Here is a 26,255-nt window from a genome sequence, read left to right as displayed (position 1 = left end):
ATGGGGATCAATATTGGGAATCTTTATAGCTCTGAACAGTAATTAAGACATGGCAATGACAGACAATCATTTTGTGGTCTACAGGAAACAATGGAAATGTCTACTTCATTGTTTGGGCTGTAGATTTTGGTCTGGCCTGTTGTGCCCATGTAACTCGGTTCATTGGGGCCACTCTGCCTCTTTTATTCCCTGTCACTGGAGAAGACAAGGCTAAGATGATCCTCTGAAGAAGTTGCCATCCAGGTGATATGTATCTCCTCAGGATTGCTGAGTGGGAAAGGATACTGGGGTCCATGATCTCAGTGTTGCCTGAAGGTCCCCTAACTTGTTTAGATCCTTACTTAGCATCCATGACAAGTGACATTGCCTTGTCATGGCTCTACTAGCAAAGAACTTGCTAAAATGTGGATTATCTGTTTTTACCTGTTTGCATATCTAAGGTGGCCAGTAGTGATGGGGAACAAGCATCTTGTAGTTTTCCACTGTACCCACTCTGCCAATGTTTAATAAAAAAAATCATTAAAAAAGGAAAATTGTGCCTGCAGCTTTGTGCACTCATAAATGTAGTCATGAGGCCCAGGGTGCAATTAGGAGCCTATGAATATCTCTGAAAACCTGAATGTGTCAGCACGTTCTCGCTGTCAGTCATCAGACCTTGTGGCTACAAGTAGCACGCAGAAGACCTAGAGGAATGACATCTGCTGACATGCAGTGCACAAATTACTGGAAAGGAGGGCACGGGCTCCCAGACCCTGGCCTGCTGTACCCCTCACCCTTGGTGATGCCTGCTGGGCTCAAGCTAAATACACATCTTGCTCATATTACATCTTATCCAAGTAAGATTTTCCATTACCACAATCTAGGAGACATTCAGGGCACAGTGATTGCTCAAACTCTGCAAGACTGGTTGTCTACACTTAGTGCTGCCAGGGTCACAAAGTCATTCGTGTGTGTGTGACTGCCTATAGTGTTGCATTCTTTTGGTACCTTTCTTTTCTTTTGTTTCCCTCAGTGAGGTCTGATTCAGTGCAAGTCATGGCTTCACTGTTTGTCTTTTTGCATCCATGTGATCCATCACCTGCCCTTCCCATCATTTCTCAGGAACACATTCCTTCCTCTGTATCCTGTTGCAGCTTACATTGACTGACTTCTGTACTGACTCTCATGTGAACTACTGCACAGCCTCCTGGAGTTTCTGCCTCTGGTCCTTCCTTCAGCTCTTAGGGTCTAAACTACTAGGGTTACTTTTTGAAAATAAAATCTGTTCATGAAACTTCCTTGTGCTTAGAATCCCTCCTTGTCCCTCTTTCATGTGGTATTCAGGGCCATTTACAGAAAGTGCCAAGTGCCTTTTGGCTTCTGCCTTCTGCTTCTGCCTATCCTGTGTTCTTTGCTGTAGACTTTTCCTCTGGAAATATTTTGCCTGTTTCCCTTTCTGTGACTTTGCACATACCCAGTCTGAAATACCTGTTTCCCCTCTACTATGCAGTACAATGAAAGTTACTTCTTCCTGAAGCCTTTCATTCCCCAACCTGTACTACACTATGCTACACTACACACACACACACACACACACACACACACACACACACACACACACACGCACATATGATGTGTTTTCCACCTGAGATGATGACTTGATAGGAATTATTTTATTCATTGTCTCACCTCCAGTACACATAGCAATACCTGAAATACTCAATACATACATGTCAACCCTGAACAAGATATACAGAATTTTGCAGGCAGAAGCTAGTGGTCTAGTAAGGAACACAAATTACTTCCTGTACCTACGGTGCAGAATGGGGTTGTAGTAAGAGAGGCTCCGATATACTCGGGGCTAAGTCACAGATTGAAGTAACCTATCTAAGGAAAATGGTTTATTATAGAAATTTTCTCTTATTGTGATAAAATATGCATTGTGATATTTATGATTTTAGCCATTTGTATATGTGCAGTTTAAGGATACTAAATTGTGCAAACATCATCACTATCTATACCTAAAACTTTTCATCATCCCCAACAAAGACTCTATCCATTACATAGTAAATTCTCCAGTTCTCCCTTTTCTCAGACTCAGGTAGCCTCTATCCTACTTCTCGTCTCTGAATTTGCCTAAGTACCTCAAATATGTGGAACCACATAATGTTTGTATTTCTGTGTCTGACTACCTTCTTTATCCCACCCTCCCTCTCCCTCTCCTTCCTTCCTTTCTCCCTTCCTCCCCCCCTTTTTTCCTTCCCTTCCCTTGCTTTTTTCCTTCCCTTCCCTTTCTCTCTTTCTTTCTTGCTTGCTTTTTCTTTCTTTCTTTCTTTTTCTTTTTTCCCCTTACCATCAATTCTTTCCTCCTTCCTTCCTTCCTTCCTTCCTTCCTTTCTTCCTTCTTTCTTACGTTGTCCTGGGTTTGAACTCAAGGACTTAAAATGAACAAGGCTAGCTCTCTACCACTTGAACCACAGCTCTAGTGCTACAAAAAAAAAAAAAGTCCATCTATTTGGTAGCATGCAGTATATTAAACCATGCAGTATAATGGCAGAATAATATTCTATATATATAAATATGTGTGTTTATCCATTTTGTTTATCCATTCATTTCTCAATGGTCACTTGAGTTGTTTCCCCCTTTTAACTGTTGTGAATAAGGCTCCTGTGAGCCTTATAAGTATTCATTCCATTCCTTGCTTGCATTTCTTTTGGATATAAACTTACGAGTAGTGTTTCTGGGTCATAAGCTAATTCTATGTTTAACCTTTTGAGAAACTTTCCCATAGTGGCTATGTGTTACATTCCCTCAGGAATATTCCAACTTTCCTTTTCTTTGCACTGTGAATTACAATCATCCTAGTAGGTGTGAATGCAAATCTCCCTCCCCTCCCCTTTTTTTTTATTGGTTGTAGGACTTGAACTCAAGGCCTGGGTGCTCTCCCTGAGCTCTTTTGCTCAAGGCTAGTGCTCTACCACTTTGAGCCACAGCTCCACTTTAAGTTTTTGAGTGATTAATTGGAGATAAGAGTCTCACTGGGACTTTTCTGCCTGGGCTAGCCTTGAACTGCACTCCTCAGATCTCAGCATCCCAAGTAGCTGGGATTACAGGCATGAGCTACCAGCACTCACCTTGCAGTTCTCTTTTGCTTACATTTCAGGTTTGGTTCTACCTTGATAATTGACCATTAATGATCACTAATAAATTAAACTTTTTACTTTCCAAATATTGTTTTTGACAACAACAGAAAACCAAAGCCTGACCAAAACTTTCATGCACTTAGTACTTGTTAACCCAGGGCACTTAAACTTGGAAGAATAAACAAAAAGCTAATTCCAAGGATATTTTGTAACATATTTCCAGGGCCCACTTGAGGGGATATAAGAATGGAAGGCCAATTCATGTTTAACCTATTTACTTCTGAAAGTGGTTGGCTGTTAACTCATTAGGGTGACTCTTACAGCCACGGAAGCTCTGTTGGAATCTGTCCTCTTTTTTTCTTTTTTCTTTTTTTTGTCAGTCATAGGGCTTGAACTCTGGGCTTGGACGCTATCGTTCAGCTCAAGGCAAGTGCTCTACCGCTTGAGCCACAGCGCCACTTCCAGTTTTCTAGTGGTTTATTGGAGATAAGAGTGTCACAGACTTTCCTGCCTGGACTGGCTTTGAACTGTGATCCTCAGATCTCAGCCTCCTGAGTAGCTAGGATGACAGGTGTGAGCCACCGGCGCCCGGCCAGAAGCTGTCCTCTTTATTTAGGACTTCCTTATGAGTATGTTTGCTCCAAATCTAGATCTCTAACAAGTGGTCATAGTGGAATAGGAGATAGTCTGGAGACTAGTTTCAGTGAAAGAGATATATTTAAGAGGCAAGTGGATTTTCAGAGACAACAAAAAGGACAGACTTCAGAAGTCAGGCCTCCTCAGCTAGAGTACGGTTATACTGAAAACCCTGCAAACAGCAGCAGGTGTATGGACTGGCTCAGCCTCTCCTCAAGTTCTTGTTCTCAGGGAGCTTTTTGGAAACTTACAGAAATATATGGACATCATACTTTGAGACTTAATTATGATGAGAACACATTGACTAATTTTCCTGTTGTGTACTATACAGTGTGCTGCTTTTGCCTTCAGGGAGCTCACAGTCTAATGTAATGTGCAGAGGCCGAGTAGCCTATAAACAGACTTAAAATAGTCCAGTAAATGTTCCTGGTGGAAATGTAAAAACCTCCACGAAGGAAAAACACACAAGCTTTAGGAAGACTTGAAAAGCTCCACAGGGGCTGGGACGGTGGCTCAGTGGTAGTGTGCTTGCCTTGCATGCATGAGGCCCTGGGTTCAGTTCCTCAGCACCACATAAGCAGAAAAAGCCGGAAGTGGCACTGTGGCTCAAGTGGTAGAGCGCTAGCCTTGAGCTGAAGAGCTGAGGGACAGTGCCCAGGCCCAGAGTTGAGGCCCCACGACCGACAAAAAAAAAAAAAAAAACTCCACAGAAAAATGAGGTGATAGCTTTTCTATAAAATGAGGACAGTAATGTCCTCTTTTTAGTATTATTGTAAAGAGATAACATATCAGTCAGGCATGATGGCTCATGCCCGTAATCCCAGCTAGGGCAGCAGGGGACAGAAATAGAAGAGTTGTGGTTTCAGACCAGGCCAGCAAAAGAATGAGTTCTCATTTCAACAATAGCAGGAAAAGCTGGCTGTGATGGTGCATGCCTATTATTCCAGCTACTTGGGAAGTAGAAATAGAAGTCTGGTGGACCACACTAGCCTGGGCAAAAATGTGAAAGCAAAAAGGGCTGGGGGCATGGCTCAAGTGGTAGAGCTCCTGTCTAGTGAGTACAAGGATCTGAGCTTAAATCTCAGTACTAAACTCTTCTACCTTCTTTTCTCTAGACCCTTCCCATTCCCCCCAAACACTTTAAAAAAAAGAACACTTTAAAAAAAGGCATCATCTACAAAGCTTCCTGTTGCATTAACTGTTTGAACTGATTTATTTTTACTTTTTTGTTGTGCTAGGAATTAAACCCATAGCTTTGCACATGCCAGGCAAGCATTGAACCACTGAGCTATATCTCTCGCTTATTCCCACCTCAGGCTTTTCAGTTCCTTTGCCTTCCTGCACCAGCTTTCTTCCATTCTCCCTCCCCTCACCATTAGTGCAGGCCCCCCTGCCCCCCCCCCAAACATTGTTTTCTCCCTTTTTTCCTTTTGGTTCCAGTCCTGGGGCTCGAACTAAGGGCCTGAGCTATTTTTTCCCCCCTCAAGGCTGGCACTATCCCACTCAGCCACAGCTGCACTTCCAGCATTTTGGTAGTTAATTGGAGATAAGAGTCTCACAGACTTTTCTGCCTGGGCTGGCTTTGAACTGTGATCCTCAGATTTCAGCATCCTAAGTAGCTAGGATTAAAGGTATGAGCCACCTGTATCTGGCTCCCTTTTTCTAAAACAGAAATAACCGTACTCTATTGAGTTAATATGTATTAAGCTCTTGCTTCAATTCTTAGCAATTGGCAAACAGTAAACTGCATGACCTGCACCTGATTTTTTTTTTAATTTCAGTATCAGGGTTTGAACTCAGGGCCTTACACTCTTGCTTGACTTTCTTGCTCATGCTTGGTGCTCTACTACTTGAGCCATACCTCCAGCCTGACATTTTTTCTGGTTAATTAGATATGAGATCTCACAGACTTCTCTGCCAGGACTGTCTTTGAACCTTAATCCTCCATGTCTCAGCCTCCTGAATAGCTAGGATTATAGGTATGAGCCACCAGTACCCAGCTCATGTTTCTGGATTTGAATCACTTTTGTGGCACCTGTGGACTAGGGAGAAGAGAGGTTTTGTGGAGAATGTAATGCAGGATCTAGGTCTTAGAAGATGCACTGTAGCTCCAATGGTAGAGCGTTAGCCTTGAGCTGAAGAGCTGAGGGACAGTGCCTAGGCCCAGAGTTCAAACCCCACAACTGACAAAAAGACAAAGACGAAGAAGAAGGAGGAGGAGGAAGAGGAGGGAGAGGAGAGGAGGGGGAGGAAGAGGAAGGGGAAGGGGAAGAAGAGGAGGAGGAGGAAGAGGAGGAGGAGGAGGAAGCATCCCTTCCATCATCATCCAATAGATATGTGGCAGAGAGCATTACACAGCTGTGGAAATGACACAAGGTTGGCTGAGGGAGGTGAAGGTGGGAGGCTAGAGATGAGGAAAGGAAAACAACAAAGGATACATCTTGAAAAACCTTCTAGAGCTCACAGAGACGTTAAAACTCAATATCCTATCAGTCCCTATATCCACATAGTCTGGTTCCTCTGTTAAACAGTCACATAAACTTCTTTAAGAGCCGCAACAGTGGAAAGGGAAAGAGGCCAGCGAATTGGCCTCAAATGAACTGGCATCTCTTTAAAGCTAATATTCCTCTCTGAGAATACTCCATTAATTTAAAATGTGCCTTGCAAGATTCCTTCTTGCTTGTGTTCCCTATAGCCTGTCTCATTCATTAATCTGCTGATTAGGAACCCTGAACTCTTGCATCCCTTCCCCCTCCCCAACCCCCTGTTTTTTGCATTCCCTTTTAATATACTATGCCATTCCCTTCCCCACCCCCTGACATAAACTCCAGGACCCGTCCCTGGCCTGCTCATGTTTGTTTTCTTTGCCCCTTGTGCCTGCCTCTGCTATAACATTTGTAGTATGTGTTAAGTAATCCTTAAGGTAACATTTTTATTATGTCATAAAAAGTGCATGGCAAATATATTATAACTCATGGACTTTGTTTAAAAATGAACGGATAATTTATTGAGTGTGTTACATGAGCCTTGCTCCCCTCCCCATTTCAGCAGAGACCTGCTGATCATTTCGCCTAGCCTCCTATTGAGGACTCCCGCCCCGTGACATGCTGGGAAAGCAGAGCCATGGTTGGCTAGCAATTACGTCATGGTTTATGTTCTCAATAAAAATTTAATTAAGTCATTACAGGAATTGCAGTCATCATTTAACCCTCTGATTTCTTCTGTTTAGTTTATTATGAAACATTCAGTAATACCAGTCACCGAATCCTGATGGCTTATAAAATACCTGCATGAATTTTAATAGCTTAAATAAATGGGAAAATATGAGTAACTAATATAAAAGGAACCTTTTCCCATGTGGTGCTGCAGTATGTATGGGTTTTTATAAAATAGCAAAGCATTATGGAAAGGATAAGAGTTTAATAAGCAAGCAGCTCAACGCTATCCGGGAGGAGTTTCTCTTCTGCTGGGGCATCTGTGGATTCGTGATCAGGGTACTCCACTGAGAGAGGCCTGACCCTGGGGAGACAGGAAACCTGCACACGAGTGAACAAAAGGCCAAGTGAGTGAGTAAAATCCAACAGGGAAGCTCCAGACTATCCTTGACTGCTGAGCTGAAGAGAAGGGCCTGGTGGGGTGAGTCCAGCAGTTCAGGAAGCTGCTGTCACTTTACCCTCATCTGTTGCCTTCAGATCATGTGTCTGCAGTGATGGAGCTTCCAGCCTGTTCCAGGAAGGGTCCTTTTCATGATCTAATCCAGCCTGGGTGATGATATCTGAGAACCATTCCTCATTGTGGCCGTTTGCCATCTCTCATCTAGAGGTGAGAGGGAAGAGATCGCTTATAGGTCACTGAGTTAGAGGACCAGGAGGCAGAAGAGCCTTGCTAAGAAGGAGCTCCACTCCTGTACCCAGACTTCCTGGGCAGTAGCCAGCCCAGGATGGGAGTAGCCAACCCTCAATGGGAGAAAATGCATTTGTGTGTTCTTGGACCTTGCTGGAAAGTCAGAACTAAGGTTTGTAGAGCAAGCTGTTGGTGATCTCTGGAAATAACCCTACAGATAGGGAAGTAGGAAAAACACCCATAAATTAGATTCTAATCCTGACTGTGACGCTGACTTGATTTGTGACCTTGGACGAGTCTATTCCCAATGTTGGGCCTCAGTTCGCCATTTCCTTGGAGGTACTGAAGTAGGTAATCTGGAGAACTCGTCCAACTCTGAAGTTAATGGTGCAATGCCCCCTGTAAGCTGCCTCTGCTGGACGTGTTGAATGAATGTTTCCTAAGAGAGGCGCTGCTTGGGATTGTCCCTTTGTGCTTGCATAGTTAGAAAATAACTGGTGCGGGGCTGGGAAGGTGGCTCAGTGGTAGAGCGCTTGCCTTGTATGCGTGAGGCCCTGGGTTCGATTCCTCAGCACCACATAAGCAAAAAGAAAAAAGCTGGAAGTGGCGCTGTGGCTCAAGTGGTAGAGTGCTAACCTTGAGCTGAAGAGCTGAGGGACAGTGCACAGGCCCAGAGTTCAGGCCCCATGACCGGACCCCCCCCCAAAAAAAAAAAAAAGAAAATAACTGGTGCCAGGTGCTGGTGGCTCATGCCTGTAATCCTAGCTACTCAAGAGACTGAGATCTGAGGATAGCAGTTCAAAGCCAGCCTGGGGCAAGAAAGTCTGTAAGACTTCAATTAACCACCACAAAACTGGAAGTGGTCCTGTGGCTCAGGTGGTAGAACACTCTCCTTGAGCTGAAGAGCTGAGGCACAGTGAAGAAGAAGAAGGAAAGAAAGAGTGAAAGAGAGAAAGAAAAAGAAAAAACAACTGGAATGGGAGGAAAGGAGCACCCTAACATGAGTATTAAGAGGTCCATTTGGAAGTGGCGTTCTGGCTCAAGTGGTGGAGTGCTTGCCTTGAGCTGAAGAGCTGAGGGACAGTGCTTAGGCCCAGAGTTCAAGCCTCATGACAAAAAACAAAGAGGTCCATTTGAAGTCTCAGCCTCACATGACAGAAGAAATGAACTCTTAACTCTAGCTGGGTTCTTGACTCTTGTACCCTAGCCCATTTGGAAGTTGTTGCACATGTTTGATAGTATTTGTGTCTGGAATTTCAGAGACACAGGGAGGTGTCAAAAGCAAAACCAAAATAACTAGAGTTATTGGACAAACATGCTTTGAGTGGTACTCCATAGGATTTAGTTACCAATGTGCCTGTCTTAGCCTCTGCCCTGGACCAGGCCCTCACCAGGATGTTCAATCCGGCTGAAACCGGTTCAAACCGGTTCATCCAGGCTCCAACTGGTTCAAACCGCCTTGATCCGGTTCAAACCAGCTTGATCCGGTTCAATCCGGCTGAAACCGGTTTTATTGAACCGGTTTGAGCAGGATCGAACCGGCTTGAGCCGACTCGAACCGGTTTGAGCCGGGTTGAACCAGTTTCAGCCGGATTGAACCAGATCGAACCGGATCAAGCCGGTTTGAACCAGTTTCAGCCGGATCGAACCGGATCAAGCCGGTTTACAGGTTTCGGCCGGATCGAACCGGATCGAGCCGGATTGAACCGGTTTGTGCCGGTTTGAGAGCAATTCTCAGACAGGTGGGAGAGGCTGACTGGAACTCTGTAAACTATGCTGTGTACCTAGAGGGAACAGTGTACACCCAGCTCCGAGAACATAAAGGATGGATGGCTCATGTGGTCTGGGTTGAAGGTGGGCAGGAAAGGTCATGGTTTGCATTCCCAAGTACTACCAATCTCACATTTTCCAGCCTTGAGCTTCACAATTCTCTCTTCATTTTTGAAAATTATCCATGACTATAAAGTATTAGAACTGGTTTTCATTTTATATAAGCAAACCAGAAGGTGTTACTCATAACTCCTTCCATTTGCAGAGCACTCTGCACTTCAACAAGGGTTTCAGGCTATGTTGTTAAGTTAATGAATGAATATATACTAACTCATTTGCTCTCCAAAACAGCCCTTGCATGCAGGGCCTTGAGAAGACAAGAAAACAGACTCAGCTTAACTCAGTCAAGATCCCATCCAATGTCCATAGAAGAACCATGACTTGAACCCGGGTTTTCTGACTAAATCTAATCATTGTACCTTTTTCTGCGCTTCTACAGAGACCAGTTATGATCCTTAAGATAAAATCACTTAGGTTTGTTTTTTGTCCGCCGTGGGGCTTGAACTCTGGACCTGGGGTACTGTCCCTCAGCTCTTCAGCTCAAGGCAAGCGCTCTACCACTTGAGCCACAGCACCACTTCCAGTTTTCTGGTGGTTAATTGGAGATAAGAGTCGCACAGACTTTTCTGCCTGGGCTGGCTTTGAACTTCGATCCTCAGATCTCAGCCTTCTGAGTAGCTAGGATTACAGGCATGAGCCACTGGCGCCAGGCCACGTGGGTCTTTGGATTTGTAATCCAAAGTAAAATGATTTTCCTGGAAGCCGGCACCTGTGGGGCGTAATGAGCACTGACCCTGGATTCGGACTGATCCAATGCTAATCTCACCTTTATTAGTAGATTACTATATGACCCAGGGCTGGCCACACCACTTTGAAGAGTCTCTGAGGTAGTCACTTCTATAAGTTCTGGTGAGGATTAGAAGAGCTCATGTCCATAAAGCACACACCCCCTCCTAGTAGCTTTTTTGTCAGCTATTTAGAAGTAAGAATCTCAGGGACTTTAATTCCTGGACTGGCTTTGATGTACTCTAGATGTCAACCTCCTGAGTAGCTAGGATTACAGGCATGAACCAGCAATGCCTGGCTAGGAATTATATTGTGTCTGTCTGTCTCTCTGTCTCTCTGTGTGCTTATGTGCGTGTGTGTCAGTATTGGAGTCACGAGTTCAGTGTCTCATGCTCTTGCTTAGCGTTTTCACTCAAAGCTAGGGCTATACCACTTGAGCCACACATTTGCTTCTGGATTTTCGCTTATCAACTGGAAATAAGAGTCTCACCAGTTTGTCTTCTTAGGTTAACTCCAAACCTTGATCATCAGATCTCAGCCTCCTCAGTAGCTAGGAATATAAGAGTGAGTCACCACTAGGCTTGGCTAGGAGTTGCACTGTGAAACAATCTCTTAGCATGAATGTTTCTACTACTTCATAGTTGCTCATCTTGCCTCCCCCACAGCCTCCACACACAAAGCCTTGGGGCTCTCCTTGCTCCTCAGCATCTTGTTCCTTGTCTTGAAAACCCTCTCTGCCTCCAGTCTTCTGTCATGTCAGACTCTGCTCAGGCCCCCTTCAGTGCACCCTTCCCCCGCTCCCCACCCATAGGGCATTTGCACTGAAATCCACTCATCTCTTAGCACATTCGGAGTAGAATTTGAGGTACCAGGTGAGCAGTAGGCTTTTTTTTTTTTCCAGTCATGAGCTTGAACTCAGGGCCTTGGCGCTGCCCCTGAGTACTTTTGCTCAAGGCTATCACTCTACCACAAAGCCACTTCCAGGTTTTTGGTGGTTAATTGGAGATAAGGGTCTCTCCACCTTTCCTGCCTGGGCTGGCTTCCAACCCTGGTCCTCAGGCATTAGCATCCTGAGTAAGCTAAGATTGCGAGTGTAAGCCCTCAGTTCCCAGCTTTGTCATTTTTAGTGCTGGTTTCCTGTATGCTTCTCCAATCAAGACACTGTTTCTCTTACTTGGTGAATGAAGGATCTAGCACAAAACTAGGCACATAGTTGGGGGATCAGTTCATTAAACTATGTTGGGTGGCAAATTAGGACAAATACTGATAGATGAGAGGACTGGTCAGGTTGCCTTGTTAAGCACCCCTTTCTCTTTGTCCTCCCAATAGCTTGTGACAACTAAGACCGTACAGTCATAGTTTTCAGCATTTTTTCCTTTCTTTCATACTTCTGCTCTTGTCATTTCTTTTGTAGGTTAATTCTTATATCCTGAAGAAGAATATGCTTCTTATGACAAATAATTTCTATGCATCAATCTTGGGATATGATGAGGTAAGATTCATTAAGCCTTTGGCTATACTGGGATTTGAACTCAGAGTCTCACACTTGCTAGGCAGTACTCTACCTCTGTGCCCTGCCTCCATCCCCAAGTACTTTTTTTTTGGTCAGTCTGGCACCTGGGCTCTGTCCCTCAGCTCTTCTGCTCAAGGCTAGTGCTCTACCACTTGAGCCACAGCGCCACTTCCGGCTTTTTCTACTTATATGGTGCTGAGGAAATGACCCCAGGGCCTCATGCATGTAAGGCAAGCACTCTACCACTGAGCCACCTTCCCAGCCCCGCCCCCAAATACTTTTGATGATAAGATGTGAGGGAAATTTCTGAGACCATCGTTGCCTGTCACCACAGCTTAATAGTCATTTCTTCATCTTCTTTGACTGGTTTGCCAGGGCTTTTGAAAGAGAATGTTCCAAAATATGGGTGCTGGATAGAGAAACAAAGGCAAAGCATATCTTATCTCAAAGCTTGCAGTTCCCAGAGACACACTTTAACATAGATAAGCATAGTCTGTAGACACATTACACACTGTTTTTTACTCATTATAAAAGCAATACAGGCTGGGCACCAGTGCCCCACACTGGTAATCCTAGCTACTCAAGAGTTTGAAATCTGAGGTTCATGATTTGAAGCCAGGCTGGGCAGAAAAGTCCATGAGACTCTCCAGTTAACTACCAAAAAGCCAGAAGTGGAACTGTGGCTCAAGTGATAGAGCAATAGCCTTGAGTCAAAAAGCTCAGGGACAGCACCCAGGCATTGAGTTTAAGCCCCATTACTGGCACCAGAAACAACAACAACAACAAAAAACAATAAAAGCAATACATATACATTTTAAAAGTTCATAAAGCTGGGGCTGGGAATGTGGCTTAGTGGTAGAGTGCTTGCTTAGCATGCATGAAGCCCTGGGTTCGATTCCTCAATACCATATAAACAGAAAAAGCTGGAAGTGGGCTGTGGTTCAAGTGGTAAGAGTGCTAGCCTTGAGCAAAAGAAGCTCAGGACAGTACCTAGCCTTGAGTTCAAGCCCCAGGACCACCCCTCCCCCGCCAAAAAAAAAAGAAAGTTCATAAAGCTGCTGGGCACTGGTGGCTCATGCCTGTAATCTTAGCTACTCAAGAAGCTGAGATCTGATGATTGCCATTCAAAGCCAGCCCAAGCAAGAAAGGCCCTGAGACTCTAATCTCCAGTTAACACCAGAAAACTACTTCTGGTAGAAAACTGCTACCGGAAGCAGCACTGTGGCTCAAAGTGGTAGACTGCTAGCCTTGAGTGAAAGAACCTCAGGGACTGTGCCCAACAACAACAAAAATAACTAAAAGTTTGTAAAACTGTGTAACAGATTGAAATTGAAAGTAGAAGTTCCATTCCATCCCTGCCCTAGTCTCTGTCACTGAAGAAAACTTCATTCATAGTTAATCGTATGTCCTTATGGATGTTATCTGTGCATAGGCAAGCATCAATTTTTCCCTCCTTTCTGCCAATGAGACTTAAACCTTGCAAAGTCGTCTTCAACTTGCTGGGGTTTTGTTGTTGTTGTTTTTCAGTGAGTGATATGTCTTGAGCATGTATCTTCCCAACTAAAACTTTACTCATTGAACACACATCCCCACACCCACCTTCCCCTAGCCTCTGGCAATTCCTATTCTTTTAACTCTGTGAATTTGACTTCTTTAGAGACCCCATGAAAATGGAAACCTTAGAGTATTGGTTCTTTTGTGACTGGTTAATTTCACTTAGAAGGTCCTTAAAGTTCATCTGTCATAGCATTAATTTCATCCCCCTCCAACATTTTATTATGGAAAATTCAAGCATATAGAAAAGTTGAAAGATGCTGTAATGAACACCTGTATATACACCACCAGGATTCATCTGCCTCATTTTTTTTTTTTTTTTTTGACACACCATGTGCTTTTAAACTTACCTTGCGGTTACATCCACCTCTAGACTTCTCCCACTGCTTAATACATTAGTGCTCCTGTCACTCTGGCTGGGTGGAGATTTCTTCTGGGAAGTGGCAATGCCTGCTATGTGTATATTTCTGTACCTAGCATGGCACTTGGTATGTAGTAGGTACACAGACATGAAGGAAATACACCATGGAATGAAAATCAGAAACTAATTTAAATCGGACTCCAGTGGCTTATGCCTAGCTACCCAAGAAGCTGAGATCTGAGAATCATGGTTCAGAACCAGCCCAGGCAAACAAAAAAACCTATCTAGTCATTAAAAAACCAGAAGAGTCCAGGTGCCGGTGGCTCACACCTAGTTACTCAGGAGGCTGAGATTTGAGAGTCATGGTTCAAAGGCAACCCAGACAGGAACGTCTGTAATACTCTTAACCTCCAGTTAACCACCAGTAAACAAGAAATGAAGCTGTAGCTCAAGTGGTAGAGCACTAGCCTTGAGCTGAAGAGCACCCAGGCCCAGAGTTCAAGCCCCATGAAGACAAAAAACAAACAAAATGCCAGAAGTGGGGGTGTGGCTAAAATGGTAAAGCACCATAGGTGAAAAAGGCAAATGGGAGTGTAAGATCTAGAGTTCAAAACACACACACACACACACACACACACACACACACACACACACACACACACACACACACACACGTGGGAGTTGGACATCAGTGGTTTAAGCTTCCAATCCTAGCTATTCAGGAGGCTGAGATCTAGAGGATCATGGTTTGAAGCCCGCCCAGGGAGAAATGTCTGTGACACTCCCATCTTTTTCCACTGAGTTTACCTTCTAGTTGAGAAACAGACAATAGACAAATAACAAGCAAAAGGGCAAATGTTTAATTACAAATGCTTAATTACAGTGATGGAGAATAACAGGAAAGGACTTAGTGTGGAACAGAAAGGTCTCTCTGAGGACTCATCACAAAAGCCAAGGCTGAGGAATGAGGAGTCGTGAGCAGCCTATAGTTTATATATGTATAGTAAATGCAAGTTAGCATTTGTCCACTTCCCAGGAGTTTGTTCTGTGCTGCTGTTGGGTGCCGGTGAGCTTTGGTGTTCTAGGTTGCAAGCTCCTGAGAACTGAGCCCAGGCTATTGTGATTCCAAGTTCTTAAGCTCATGTTAAGATAACAATTGTCAAATCAGTCTTTTTTTTTTTTTTTTTTGGTCCAGTCATGGGGCCTGAACTCTGGACCTGGGCACTGTCCCTCAGCTCTTCAGCTCAAGGCTAGCACTCTACCACTTGAGCCACAGCGCCACTTCCGGCTTTTTTCTTTTCTTTTTTTTTTGGGGGGTCCGGTCGTGGGGCCTGAACTCTGGGCCTGGGCACTGTCCCTCAGCTCTTCAGCTCAAGGCTAGTGCTCTACCACTTGAGCCACAGCGCCACTTCCGGCTTTTTTCTTTTTGCTTATGTGGTGCTGAGGAATCGAACCCAGGGCCTCATGCATGCAAGGCAAGTGCTCTACCACTGAGCCACCTTCCCAGCCCCTCAAATCAGTCTTTATTGAGTGAAAACTCTGCCATTCCAAACTTATCACCATACCTAGTACCTCCCTCCCTCTCAGTTCCTCTAGATATAGACAGCCTAATTTCTTGGAGAATGCTTGCTTGCTTGCTTTTTTTTTTTTTTTTCCTTTTTTGTCTGTCATTGGGCTTGAACTCTGGGTCTGGGTGCTGTCCCTGAGTTCTTCAGCTCAAGGTGAGCATTCTACCACTTGAGCCACAACACCACTTCCAACTTTCTGGTGGTTAATTGGAGATAAGAGTCTCAGGGACTTTTCTGCTCAGGCTGGCTTTGAACCTGGATCCTCAGATCTCAGCCTCCTGAGTAGCTCGTATTACAGGCATGAGCCACCAGTCCCTGGCCTGGAGAATGCTTTCTTTGTATTATGCGGAGAAATAAGCTAGATACCAATTGGATTATGGGAAAATTGTCATGCAATCTAATGAGCTCTTTGGTACCTTTATTCCTGTTCTGCACTCTCAGACATGACCTCCATTTGTTTCCATTGAGTTACTAGCAGGCTGGTGGAAGGAAGGCTGCAGCTGTGTTCAATGACCAATGCGGCCGTTTTCAGTCCACTGGCACTGCATACCAGCCTGTGCGCCATGCCTAGAGCTAGATAGGCACCGTCCTCTAACCTCACCAGTGCAGCCTGCTGCTTCTTCCATCACTAATTAGCTAGTTAACCGCCGAGCCTTCGTCCTTCCAGTGGGGGAAATAATGCCTGTGCTGCCTGGCGTACAGAGTTATGAGGTGCCACGTGTAGCGGAACCCTGGCAGTCTGGAACAGTCGTGGTGTCAGCACTGCTCACTTGCCTTGAGCCCTTTTCTCTGACTGCTTAGAACTCCTGCTTTTGATTTTGTCTCCTCCCAGCTACCTTGCCCACCACTGAGGCTGCTTATTTTGTGCCAGGCTTTGCCTATCATAGCCCCTGCCCCTGCTCCGAACCCCCGTGACAGCCACCCCCTCCATCCTTCCCATGTCACATGTATGGATCACGGCCAACAGCACTTCGGCCTGTGCCCAGGCCACTTGAGACACAGGCAAGCTGTTGTGTGAGCAAATGGCTTAGAGAATGATGTGCCTGGGCTTGTCCTTGGCTCCTGCTGCCATCTTCCAGAAGAAGCAGGATTTCCCAACTCGGCCATTGTGCCAGGACAGTCTTCAGCCGTGGAGCTGTGTGGGTATTTAGCAGAGGGTATCTGGGGTAGGTGGAATGCTCCTCCCCTCAGTTGTCACCTCTGGACATGGCTGTTCTGGGCAGTGGGCCTTGGAGCCAAACCTCACATGCCACAGTGCCCAATAGACCGACCATTCTATCACATGCAACCCTAGCCCCGGGGGCTTTTGTGATGTTTGCCAGCAACTTTTCAGGGACATTGTTTCTTAATGCTCACAACTCTGTTTAACTCATGAGAAACCAATGCGTGTGACGGTCTAATTGCTTTTTTAGGGTGACACAGCCATGAGTGACAGAGAGGCCTCCCAGATCCTGCTGTTGCCTTGACTGTCTCCACAGCTACAGGCAAAGCTTGTGCTAGTCCTCATATCCAACTTACCACACTTTAGAAAATGCCTCTATAATACCCTTTGGTTTTGTTTTATTTTTTGGCGTTGAGGATTGAGCCCATGGCCTTAAGCATGTGAGGCAAGTGCTCTACCATTGCACTACATCCCCAGCTGAATTATCTTCCCTTTAAAGTTCAAGGAAGCTGTATTGATTACAAATACTCAGAGCAAGTGTTTTCATGTCTTTGCAATAGTAATAGCTACCACCATTGAACATGGTGCTGCAGAACTAGGACCTGATCCAGCTTCCTAGCTCCAGGTCAGCACTGTGGTCCACACACTTCCTTGGCACCCAGACAGAGCAACTTCTCAGGGCCTTTCCTTTTCGTTGCCCTCATCCTCCATCCCCTAGAGGTCTGAGATGGAAAATGGCTGTCATTAGCCATTTGTGATATCTGGACTTCCTAGCAGAGTTCTTTGTGCCCAGAGAAGCAGTGTTGGGTGCGCGTCACAGACACACATACACACACACACACATACACGCTCTGAACTTTGCCCTTTGTGGCTCTCCATAGTCCTTGACAGTCCTGCTTGTTCCTCTGCTTAGAGAGAGAAAGAGCAGGCCAGTCATGGCCAGCCCAGAGATGGGTGATGGTGAATGCAGGGTAGGTACCTGACTGCCTTTCCCAGAGAGCCAGCTGCCATGCAGATGTGTGTCTTTGGTCCAAGCACGAGGGCACAGTCCATGCCCACCTCCATTCCCAGAAAAACAGCCTCACAGTCCTGCTAGCCTGGGCCCTGTGGACAGCAACGCAGCACTGCTACTTCCATTTCTCAAACCATGCCCGGGAGGTCATATCAGACATGAGTCCTAGCTCTGCCTCACCTCGGCAGTGATAGGCCCCTGGAGGCCCCATGTTCTTTGCTCTATAAAAACAAAGGGGTTAAGTGAGCTGCTCATAAGACCCCTTCCGCTCTACCGCTGAGCTCCCATTTCCCTCGCAGTCAGTGAGGTCCTTTTGAGCCAGTTCACAATATCCCCAGTGTTTACACCGTGGCTCTTCGCTACTCCCTGAACAGTTGTGCTCTGTGTTCTAGGGGATCCTCTCCGATGACCACGGGCTGGCTGCTGCCCTCTGGAGAACCTTCTTCAACCAGCAATGTGAAGACCCTCGGCAGCTTGAATTGCTGGTGGAATATGTGAGGAAACAGGTGAGCTTCCCCAAACACATTCATACACGGAGGTTTGTGGAAAGCAGGTCCTCCTTAGGAGGTGGGCACTGGACTCAGTCTAAGGAAACGCTGATTGACAGCAGCAGGCACTGCTGGCGAATGAGCACCTTCTCTTGTCCAGCCAGGAAGTGGACCAGGGCTAGAGAAGAAGGAGACTCACTGAGTGGCCTCTTGCTTTCAGAAAGCTGCCATCATTTATTCATTGACTCATTCCCTATGTTGTTTCTTTCCTTGTACTGAGAGCTATGCCAAATCCTGAGCCCTTGGAGTCCTGAAAGATACAAGCTTGGGGCATCGCAGGCCACCCGCTCGTGAATTCATTTCCTACTCCTGACCAGGTCCAGGGTCCAGGCAGCATTTCACAAACACCACCACTCCCTGGCTCTCCCCACTATTGCTCTCCAGTCAAGGGAGCCCCTCCCACTTCAGGTGTTCATCTCTGGCTCCCCAGGTCTGCCTGACACCAAATCTTCCAGGAGCAAGCCCACAGCAAGGTTTGCTTACATACATGGCATCCTCCAGCCCACTCAGAATTGGCCCCTTGACCCCTGACCCACGTCCTGTATGGATGGGGAAGCATGCTTTCTAGATGAGTGGGCTGAGTGGCAGAAAGAGGAACATGGAGGTTTTTCCAGGGTCTCCTCATGAGTCAGTCTGCACAGCTGGCCTCAGACCCTAAGCCGGGTGATTCATGTAGCCACTAGAGGCCTCAGCTGCGACAGACAGCTCACCAGCCTGGGCTGTCTGTGAATCATACCTTTGCTTCATGGGCCTGACCCTTGGAGCCAAAGGGACCTCACCTCTCAGTTATTCTCTTGTTCACCTGTATTTGTGACCTTCACACCTCCAACAAACAAGGAAAGACAGCCAGACCCCAGCTCCTGAGCTGACAGGGCTGATAATACTAGAGTACCTTGATTGCACATATTAAGGCTCCTCAGACCCAGAGGATCAAGAACCCCAGAAGCCAGGGCTCTTCATTTGAATGTTCTGTAAGTGTGTGAGCCAAGGAGAAAGCACTAGGTCGCCAGAGGGCTCCACCCACAGAGAATTCTGAGACCCGCATTGTTGACTGGATTCGACCTCAGACTGGAATAGCAATTGGCAGAAGCAAATGCTGTTTTCTAAGAGACTTGCCCAACTTTTCCATCTGCCCTGGGGAGCTTGTGCCAGAGACCACGACAAGGCACAACTGGGACCTCTCTCCAAGGGCCCAAATGGAAGTTGGGCTACCACAACTCGTGTCCCTGTAAGAAGCCTCACATGGCACTCATGAGAGTTGGGCCCAGTGATGGGGCTTTTAAGAAACCAGGGCTCTCATGGGGACCCAGTTCCATCAGTGAGCCTTTGGGTGCCTGGTGTGCCAGACACTGCTGGGAGAGCAGATTAATGCGGCCTTCACTAATGTTCCTCAAGGAGCCGGGAAGGTGCACGGCCACCCTGGAGTTCGTCTGTGTTGTCCCAGGAAGGACAGAGCACTGGGAAGGCCGGGGAAAGAAGACCAATTGAATAAGAGAAGACTAGAAGGTGAAACTTGTGCAGAGTGTAGTCCGGTACTGTTTAGAAACTGAGTTACTAAGGTTCTGTTGATTCAAGCACAGTGCTGGTGTTCAGGGAGGAAATGGTGTGATTGGAAAGAAAGTTGGGCTTAGGGCAGATGGCAGTTCTGTTGAGCTTACCCTGAGGGAGATGCAGAGCATGTGGACAACTATGCCTGGAGGCTGCGTGGACCGCTGGGGTAGCAGTGTGAAAATGCGGCAGGAGAAGTGTGTTTTTGGAAGAGGGGATGCGAGGCCTAAGAGGAGGCTCGTAGTCCTCCCCCTCCCTGGCCAGGGGGGCGGGTTCACCTTTTGGGTCCAGTGCTGTTTCCACTTGCAGCCTCTCCTGCATCTCCCCTCACAGGTGCCCCGGGGATCCTCAGAGCTGCTCTTTTCTTCCGAGGCTCAGCTACTTCTTAGCTCACCTGCCTCTTTCGGAACTGCTTCCACCCACCACAGCCACATCTGTCTGCCTGCAGATGTGTCCCTCTGCACAGGGAGAATCCTGAACCCAAATTTCTCCACAAGCCTCAGGGTCCCCAGGGGCACACAGGCTGTGTCATCTGGAGCTCAGCTTTTCCAGCCTTTTCCATAGGCTGGCATTGCCCCGCAGGAGCATGATTGCTGTCTCTAAATATCAGAGCCACTTTCAGCTCTGGGGAATCGGAGGCACTGATTCCGAGTCCAGTGTAAGCTGTTAAGATCTGACTTCCTCTCCCGCAAGGACTTTGTAGGAAGGGTGCAGCTAGCTAGCATAGACATGTTGGTGGTAGTGGTAGTAGTGATGGTGATGGTGGTGGTAGTAGTGATGATGGTGGTGGAGGTGGTGGTCTGTGTGTATCCATTCAGAGTGAGATAGGGATTTTCCTTAAGCCTCATTGAGCCTCTCCAGTGACTTGCTCTCCAGCTCTCTAAAGGAAGTATCTGGGCTACCTGAGACTCCTAGCCTGCTAGCTGGATGGTCAGAAGCCTCAGGATCCCCTCTTTCCTCTCCCAGGGGAGGCTGGCACTCTATGCTACCTCATATGTATGCCCCTGACTCTGTTCCCTGCCTCTCTGCTACAGATGCAATACCTGGATTCCATAGACGGTGAAGACCTGCTACTGACAGGGGAGGTGAGCTGGCGCCCTCTGGTGGAGAAGAATCCACAGAGCATCCTGAAGCCTCAGACTCCCACTTACAATGATGAAGGTCTGTGAGGGCCGGATCCTCCAGACAATTGGCCAGCTGGCTTTGAGGAACCTTGGTCGAGAGAAGTACTGTTTGATCCAAGATTCCATAGAGAGTAGCCTGAACTGACCTTTGAACAGCATCTGTCAAATACCTGGTCCTATTTGTGTTGTTTCCTCTTCCTGTGTCCTGGAGGCTGACCTGGTGGGGCAGAGCTGAGAACCCCTAGCTCTTCGGAGGTGTCCTCTCCTTCGAGAGGAGTCCCAAGCAAGAGCTTCCCAGTATGCACTCCCTCCAGCCACCACATTGACTTACATAGCTTTTCCCAAAGGCTGAAGAAAGGCTGGGTAGGTTGGAATGGGAGATGCTCCTACAAAGGCCTGCTGTGCCTAGCTGTTTGCAATGCTGCAGAATCAAGTCAGGGTAGCCACACTGTCCCCAGCCTTGAGCCATGGGGCTGAGTTGGTCATTAAAAGAAACAGAGATGTCATCTCTGCCATGGCGCTTCTTTGTCCAGGGGCTTTGGAACTCAGGTGAGGTGATGGATGTGGGAAGCTAAGAGCACTGCCCAGCTCAGTGACAAGAAGAGGGAGAGGTCAGGCTCTGGCCTCCACTTCTCAGAGAGGGGTCACCCTCTGACCGTAGCACAGCCTGCCAGGCTCATCTTTGGGATCCAGAAGGCCTCTGGTGGCCAGTGGTCCCATCACATCCTAAGTCATTTAGAAGTAGGCCTCAAGGACAAAGGACCCTTTGTCAGCCGCAGCAAGCTGGGCAAGAAGCACATGCTGTCCTTCTTCTCTTGGTCTTTCCCTATATGAGATACTGGCTTAGTTGTACTATACCAGGACCCAGCCCTGTGCCCAGCTTTCCACCCTCTTCCCCAACTTCCAGAACATGTGTTCAGAGCCACCTGAACTGGGCACTCAAATGTCAGTCCCTTTCCTTCTCTCTCTCTCTCTCTCTCTCTCTCTCTCTCTCTCTCTCTCAGTATGGGTCATCTCTTGGGGAATTTTTTTTTTAATTGAGCAAAGGGGGAAGGGAACCATCTTGCCCCTCCCTCCCCCATCAACTTCCTTCATTGAACTTGCTATAAAATGAGTCATATAAAGAAACTCTATACGGGTGAGGTATATCCCACTTCTGTGAAAACATTACAAATCAAACTGCCTTCTCTCGGTTTATTTAAGATGCTTTTGTTGCAAGCAGAGCTCTCGAGTGAAGCCTCCTCTGTGTGTGTGAGATAATAACACCTTGTAACTCATTACAGCTGGGCACTATTTACATAAACCAGAGCTGAGCCAGGCAGGAATTTGCTGATTAATTTATTTTTAATGGAGTGAAGTATACCATGCACCAAAATAAACTTTACTGTGTGTACCTAACTGCTCCTGGAATGGATGGAAAAATTAATGGAACAGATTTTGGCTCCCAACTCTGCACATTAATTCATATATAAAAGTTATTTGAGCATTAACCCATTTGCTGCCCAGGGCAGCCCCCTAGCCTCAAATCCCAGCCCCAGACACCAGTTTAGCTACCGGGCTTACTTTAGAATTATGAAACCTCATATTGAGGAAGAACTTGAAAGGTCATTTGGGCCAGCATTGGTCCAAGCCTGACTGGCCTTCTTCGCATCTGGGATGGCGTGTGTTCAGGCAGACCCTTGACTGACTCCCTCCCTCCAGTCACAGATAGACAGTCCTTGTTGCAGACCGGGCATACCCAGCAACTTGTAACATGCAGCCAGCGCTTGAAGGAGCCAGATTGGAGCTGTCATGTCTGTCGTCGTCTAGAGCCCTCACTTGTGGCTCTCAGGGTCTGTCACCGCTCACCTACTCCCCTTCCTCAGCTGAGATAAAACCAGGTATCCTGGGAGGTCTTGGGCTGTTTGTTTGACCTCTGCCCCTATTCCAGCCTGTGTTTATGAGTCTAATCGATTTCTTTCCTAACAGTCTGAACCCCCTGGGGTTACCTGGGCGCCGGCTATGTTGCCTCTCCCTGGAACTCCTCATCCTTCCCCTGCTGACTAAAGAGAGCCGTCACCTCCTGAGACCCAGACTCTGCCCTCTGCGGTCTGAGGGCTCCCGACAATGTCTGCTCACTTAGCACTTCCTTGCAATGCGAAGGTGATTTTCTTTAAGTAGTTCTATAAAAGGGTTTCCATTCAACATGTCAGTTTATGAGTACAATGCATCTTGATCAGTCACCCCTCTGAGGTGATTTTTTTCATGCCCGTCTCCCATACAACTCCCATGCAGCTGAGTGATACTGAGGGGACACCGTGTTGGGGTGGGTGACCCGTGCTTCCTGGAGGGGACACGGTGTTGGGGTGTGTCACCCCTGCTTTCCTGAGTCTGCATCCATGGATGCTCCGCTTATACATTGGTAAATTCGACACCAGTACAAGCTCAATATAAACTTTCTGGACCACTTGCAGTCTGATCTTCAGTTCCACTTACTTTAACAGTCCTTGCCCAGGTCTGAAACCAAAATCAAAGGCTGTAACTAAATGGCTTCCTATCATAAATCATTACACAAAGCAAGAAAAGGACATGATTTCTTGCCCCCCACCCCCACCCCCAGAGATTGTTCATTAGGAATGATTTTGTCATTTATTTGACCCAGAAAGGATCACAGCAAATTAAGAGATAGTTATAATAAACCCAGAAAAGTATTGTGAAGCAAAGGTTGCAAGATAAAAGTATTGTGAGGAAAGGGAAGGAAAATAATCCTATTAACAACCCTAGACTGCTAATCGTGACTTTTTTGGTAATTTTTTAAAATTACCACCAAAATTTTGGTAATTTTAAATGCATTGTCTTAACCACAGTCTTATAAAACAGGTCTTATCCTCTGTTTGCTCCGTTTGACCAACCCTTGTCCACAAGGCAGGGGACAAAAGACTCAGAGAGACCTACAAAGTTATACAAGATTCCTTCACACCATGTGACCCCGGGACGCTGCTCTTTCCCCAGACCACATTGCCTCCCTCAGGCCAGCAAGGAGACCTGCAGCTGGGTACAAAATTTTACTCTGAGCTTCTTGGCAGCCAAAGGTAGAAAAGAGAAAGCATTAAGTGTATGTCATTCTTACTGTCACATAAAAAGAAGCCTGATTCACCAGAAACGGTAAATAATTTACTCTTCAGAGGAGAGAAACGAGGTGTTAGGTTTTCACATGAGAAACCCTGAACAATGAAGTGAACTACTAAGATTTCAGTTTGGGCTGGGAAGGTGTGGCTCAGTGGTAGAGTGCTTGCCTTGCATGCATGAAGCCCTGGGTTCAATTCCTCAGCACCATCCTGAGTTCAAGCCCCATGACTAGCAAAAAAAAAAAAAAATTTCAATGTGATCTAAAAATGTTAAATAATTGCTGTTCAGTGTCTGCTCTGTGCCAGATATAGCTCAGAGCTGTCACTTGTTAGCTATCTCATTTAATCCTCTGTGACAATCCTGCAAGGTATTACAAGTTTATGTTACAGCTGGAGGAAACAAGATTTGCTGAGGGAAGGCCTAGATTGGCTCTGCTTGCATGCTCGGAGCCTCAAGCCTTCTGCTTCTACTTCAAGATAGAGAAAGGAGCACTTGCACTGCAGTTAAGAAGAAACCCATACCAGCCCATGCTGGTATGTGCATAATCACAACTAACTGGAAAAATCACAAGTGGGTTGGAAGTCAAACAAGCCCTGATGGCAGTCAGGTCAGAAAGAAGTGGAAAAGTTAGGGAGGTAGAAAGCAGGGAGTGAGGGGCTGTCCAGATGAAGACATGGGACATGAGCTTTTCACAGGATTGCTCAGGGAGGGAAAGGATACAGAGATCAGGGCTTTGAGCAAGGCAACAGGAAGATACTAAACGTTCTCAGTAAAGATTGTGGCTTAAAGCTGGGTACAGGTACTCATGCCTGCAATTCTAGCTACTCTGGAGGCTGAGATATGATCACAGCTTGAAGCCAGCCTGAGCAGGAGACTCCTATTTCCTGTTAGCCACAAAACAAAAACAAAAAAAAATCAGGAAGTAGAACCGTGGCTCAAGTGGTAGAGCCTGAGCCTTGAGCAAAAAATGCTCAGGGGCAGTGTTCAACCCTTGAGCTCAAGTCCCAGGACGGACGGACACACACACACACACACACACACACACACACACACAAATTACATGATTGTGGCTTGACAGGAGCAGAAATTCACAGGGAAGATGAGCCCAGCCAGGAAGAGAGTCTATAAGCCATCTAGGCTTGGGGTTCTGGGGCTAAGTAGGGATTCAAAGGAAAGTTCAAATCACAGACCTTTCAGAGGAAAAGATTCCTCAAGATGACATCTAACTGCTCAAGGCGCTAAAGAACAGTCAAGAGTTCTCTGGGGCCAAGGATGGTGCTGTGAGAAGCTTCTTTGTATTGTTTTTCCCACATGGCCTACAGCAGCCTGTGAAGACAGGCAGGGCAGCCTGAGAAAAAGACCCGAGACCTTGCTGGGTAGTGTCCAGGAAGGGAGAGACTACAGTGTTGGTGCTAAAAGGCACTTGGAAAACTGCTCAACCATCATTTGATAGGTAGAGAGGGGGCTGGGCCGTGAGAAGCCTCACTCCAGATCACAGGGACCAGAACCCATGGACTGACAGTTCCTTTTTCCCTTGTCAGCCAAGGAAGTTCTTCCAACTCCCAGCCCCTCGTTGAGAACGAGCCTGCCAAAAGGGCTGTCTCTAGCTGAGCGGGGGACGCGGTTCTTAGGTGGTGCTCATGAGCACTAAATCGCAAGTACTTGGTTTCTACATCAGTTTATTCTATGGCTTATAATTATTTATGAGTCTACCTTCCTCATCAGGGCAGACATCAACTCTTACTCATCTTTGAACCCCAGTGCTGGCTTAAAGTAGGTGTTAAATCCCTGGTGGGTGGATTGGACTGAGGGAGAAGAGCAGGTAGGATGGCTGTAAGATCCCAGGGGGGCTGGGAAGATGGCTCAGTGGTAGAGTGCTTGCCTTGTATGCTGGGTTTGATTCCTCAGCACCACATACACTGAAAAAACTGGCAGTAGCGCTGTGCTCAAGTGGTAGAGCACTAGCCCTGAGCTGAAGTGCTGAGGGACAGCACCCAGACCAGAGTTCAGGCCCCACTACTGACAAAAAAAAAAAAAAAAAGCCAAGGGGGTCAATAGGCAATGATACCTCTTACTCCTCTCAAGTTCAAAGTGGATTGAAAAATAATATAAAAGAGCCAAATGGATATCCAACTAGTAGCTCTACCAATATTATTGGGAAAAGTTACGTTTTGGCTGGGTGCTGGTAGCTCACGCCTATAATCCTAGTTCTTCTGGAGGCTGAGATCTGAGGAGTGAGGTTCAAAGCCAAATGGCTAAGAGTCTCAGTCCTTATACAAACAGGAAACAAAAACGGAAGTGGAGCTGTGGCTCAAGTCATCAAGCACTAGCCTTGAGCAGAAAAGCTCAGGGATAGCATCTAGACTCTGAGTTCAAACCCCAGGACTGATACATGTACACACACACACACAAAGTTAGGTTTTGCTCAATAGCCAAATGGACTTAGTAATATCCTCCCAGAACTAGACATCCTGTCCTCCTGTCCTCCTATGAAAGGGTAGGCCTTTGCCTCGCAGGATTTCCTGTGTTCATCTTTGTCT

At 46.6% G+C, this 26,255-nt stretch overlaps 1 protein-coding gene across 2 annotated transcripts in view; it reads left to right on the top strand.

Annotated features, from left to right (window-relative positions):
• The window catches only part of LOC122120480 (ubiquinol-cytochrome-c reductase complex assembly factor 1), an 88,624-nt gene extending 66,619 nt beyond the window's left edge, over window positions 1-22,005 (top strand). For both annotated transcript variants that reach the window (XM_042694728.1, XM_042694729.1), the window contains 3 exons: window positions 11,632-11,709; window positions 17,780-17,893; window positions 20,518-22,005. In XM_042694728.1, the coding sequence (XP_042550662.1) occupies window positions 11,632-11,709; window positions 17,780-17,893; window positions 20,518-20,652 (327 nt within the window). In that variant the 3' untranslated portion in view covers window positions 20,653-22,005. The remainder of the gene's footprint in view (window positions 1-11,631; window positions 11,710-17,779; window positions 17,894-20,517) is intronic.
• Window positions 22,006-26,255: the final 4,250 nt, after the last annotated feature.

The sequence above is a fragment of the Dipodomys spectabilis genome, unplaced genomic scaffold, assembly GCF_019054845.1.
Source record: "Dipodomys spectabilis isolate Male_0828 unplaced genomic scaffold, ASM1905484v1 ptg000175l, whole genome shotgun sequence".
In the NCBI taxonomy this organism is placed as follows: domain Eukaryota; kingdom Metazoa; phylum Chordata; class Mammalia; order Rodentia; family Heteromyidae; genus Dipodomys; species Dipodomys spectabilis.
This window is presented reverse-complemented; position numbering and strand designations above follow the sequence as displayed.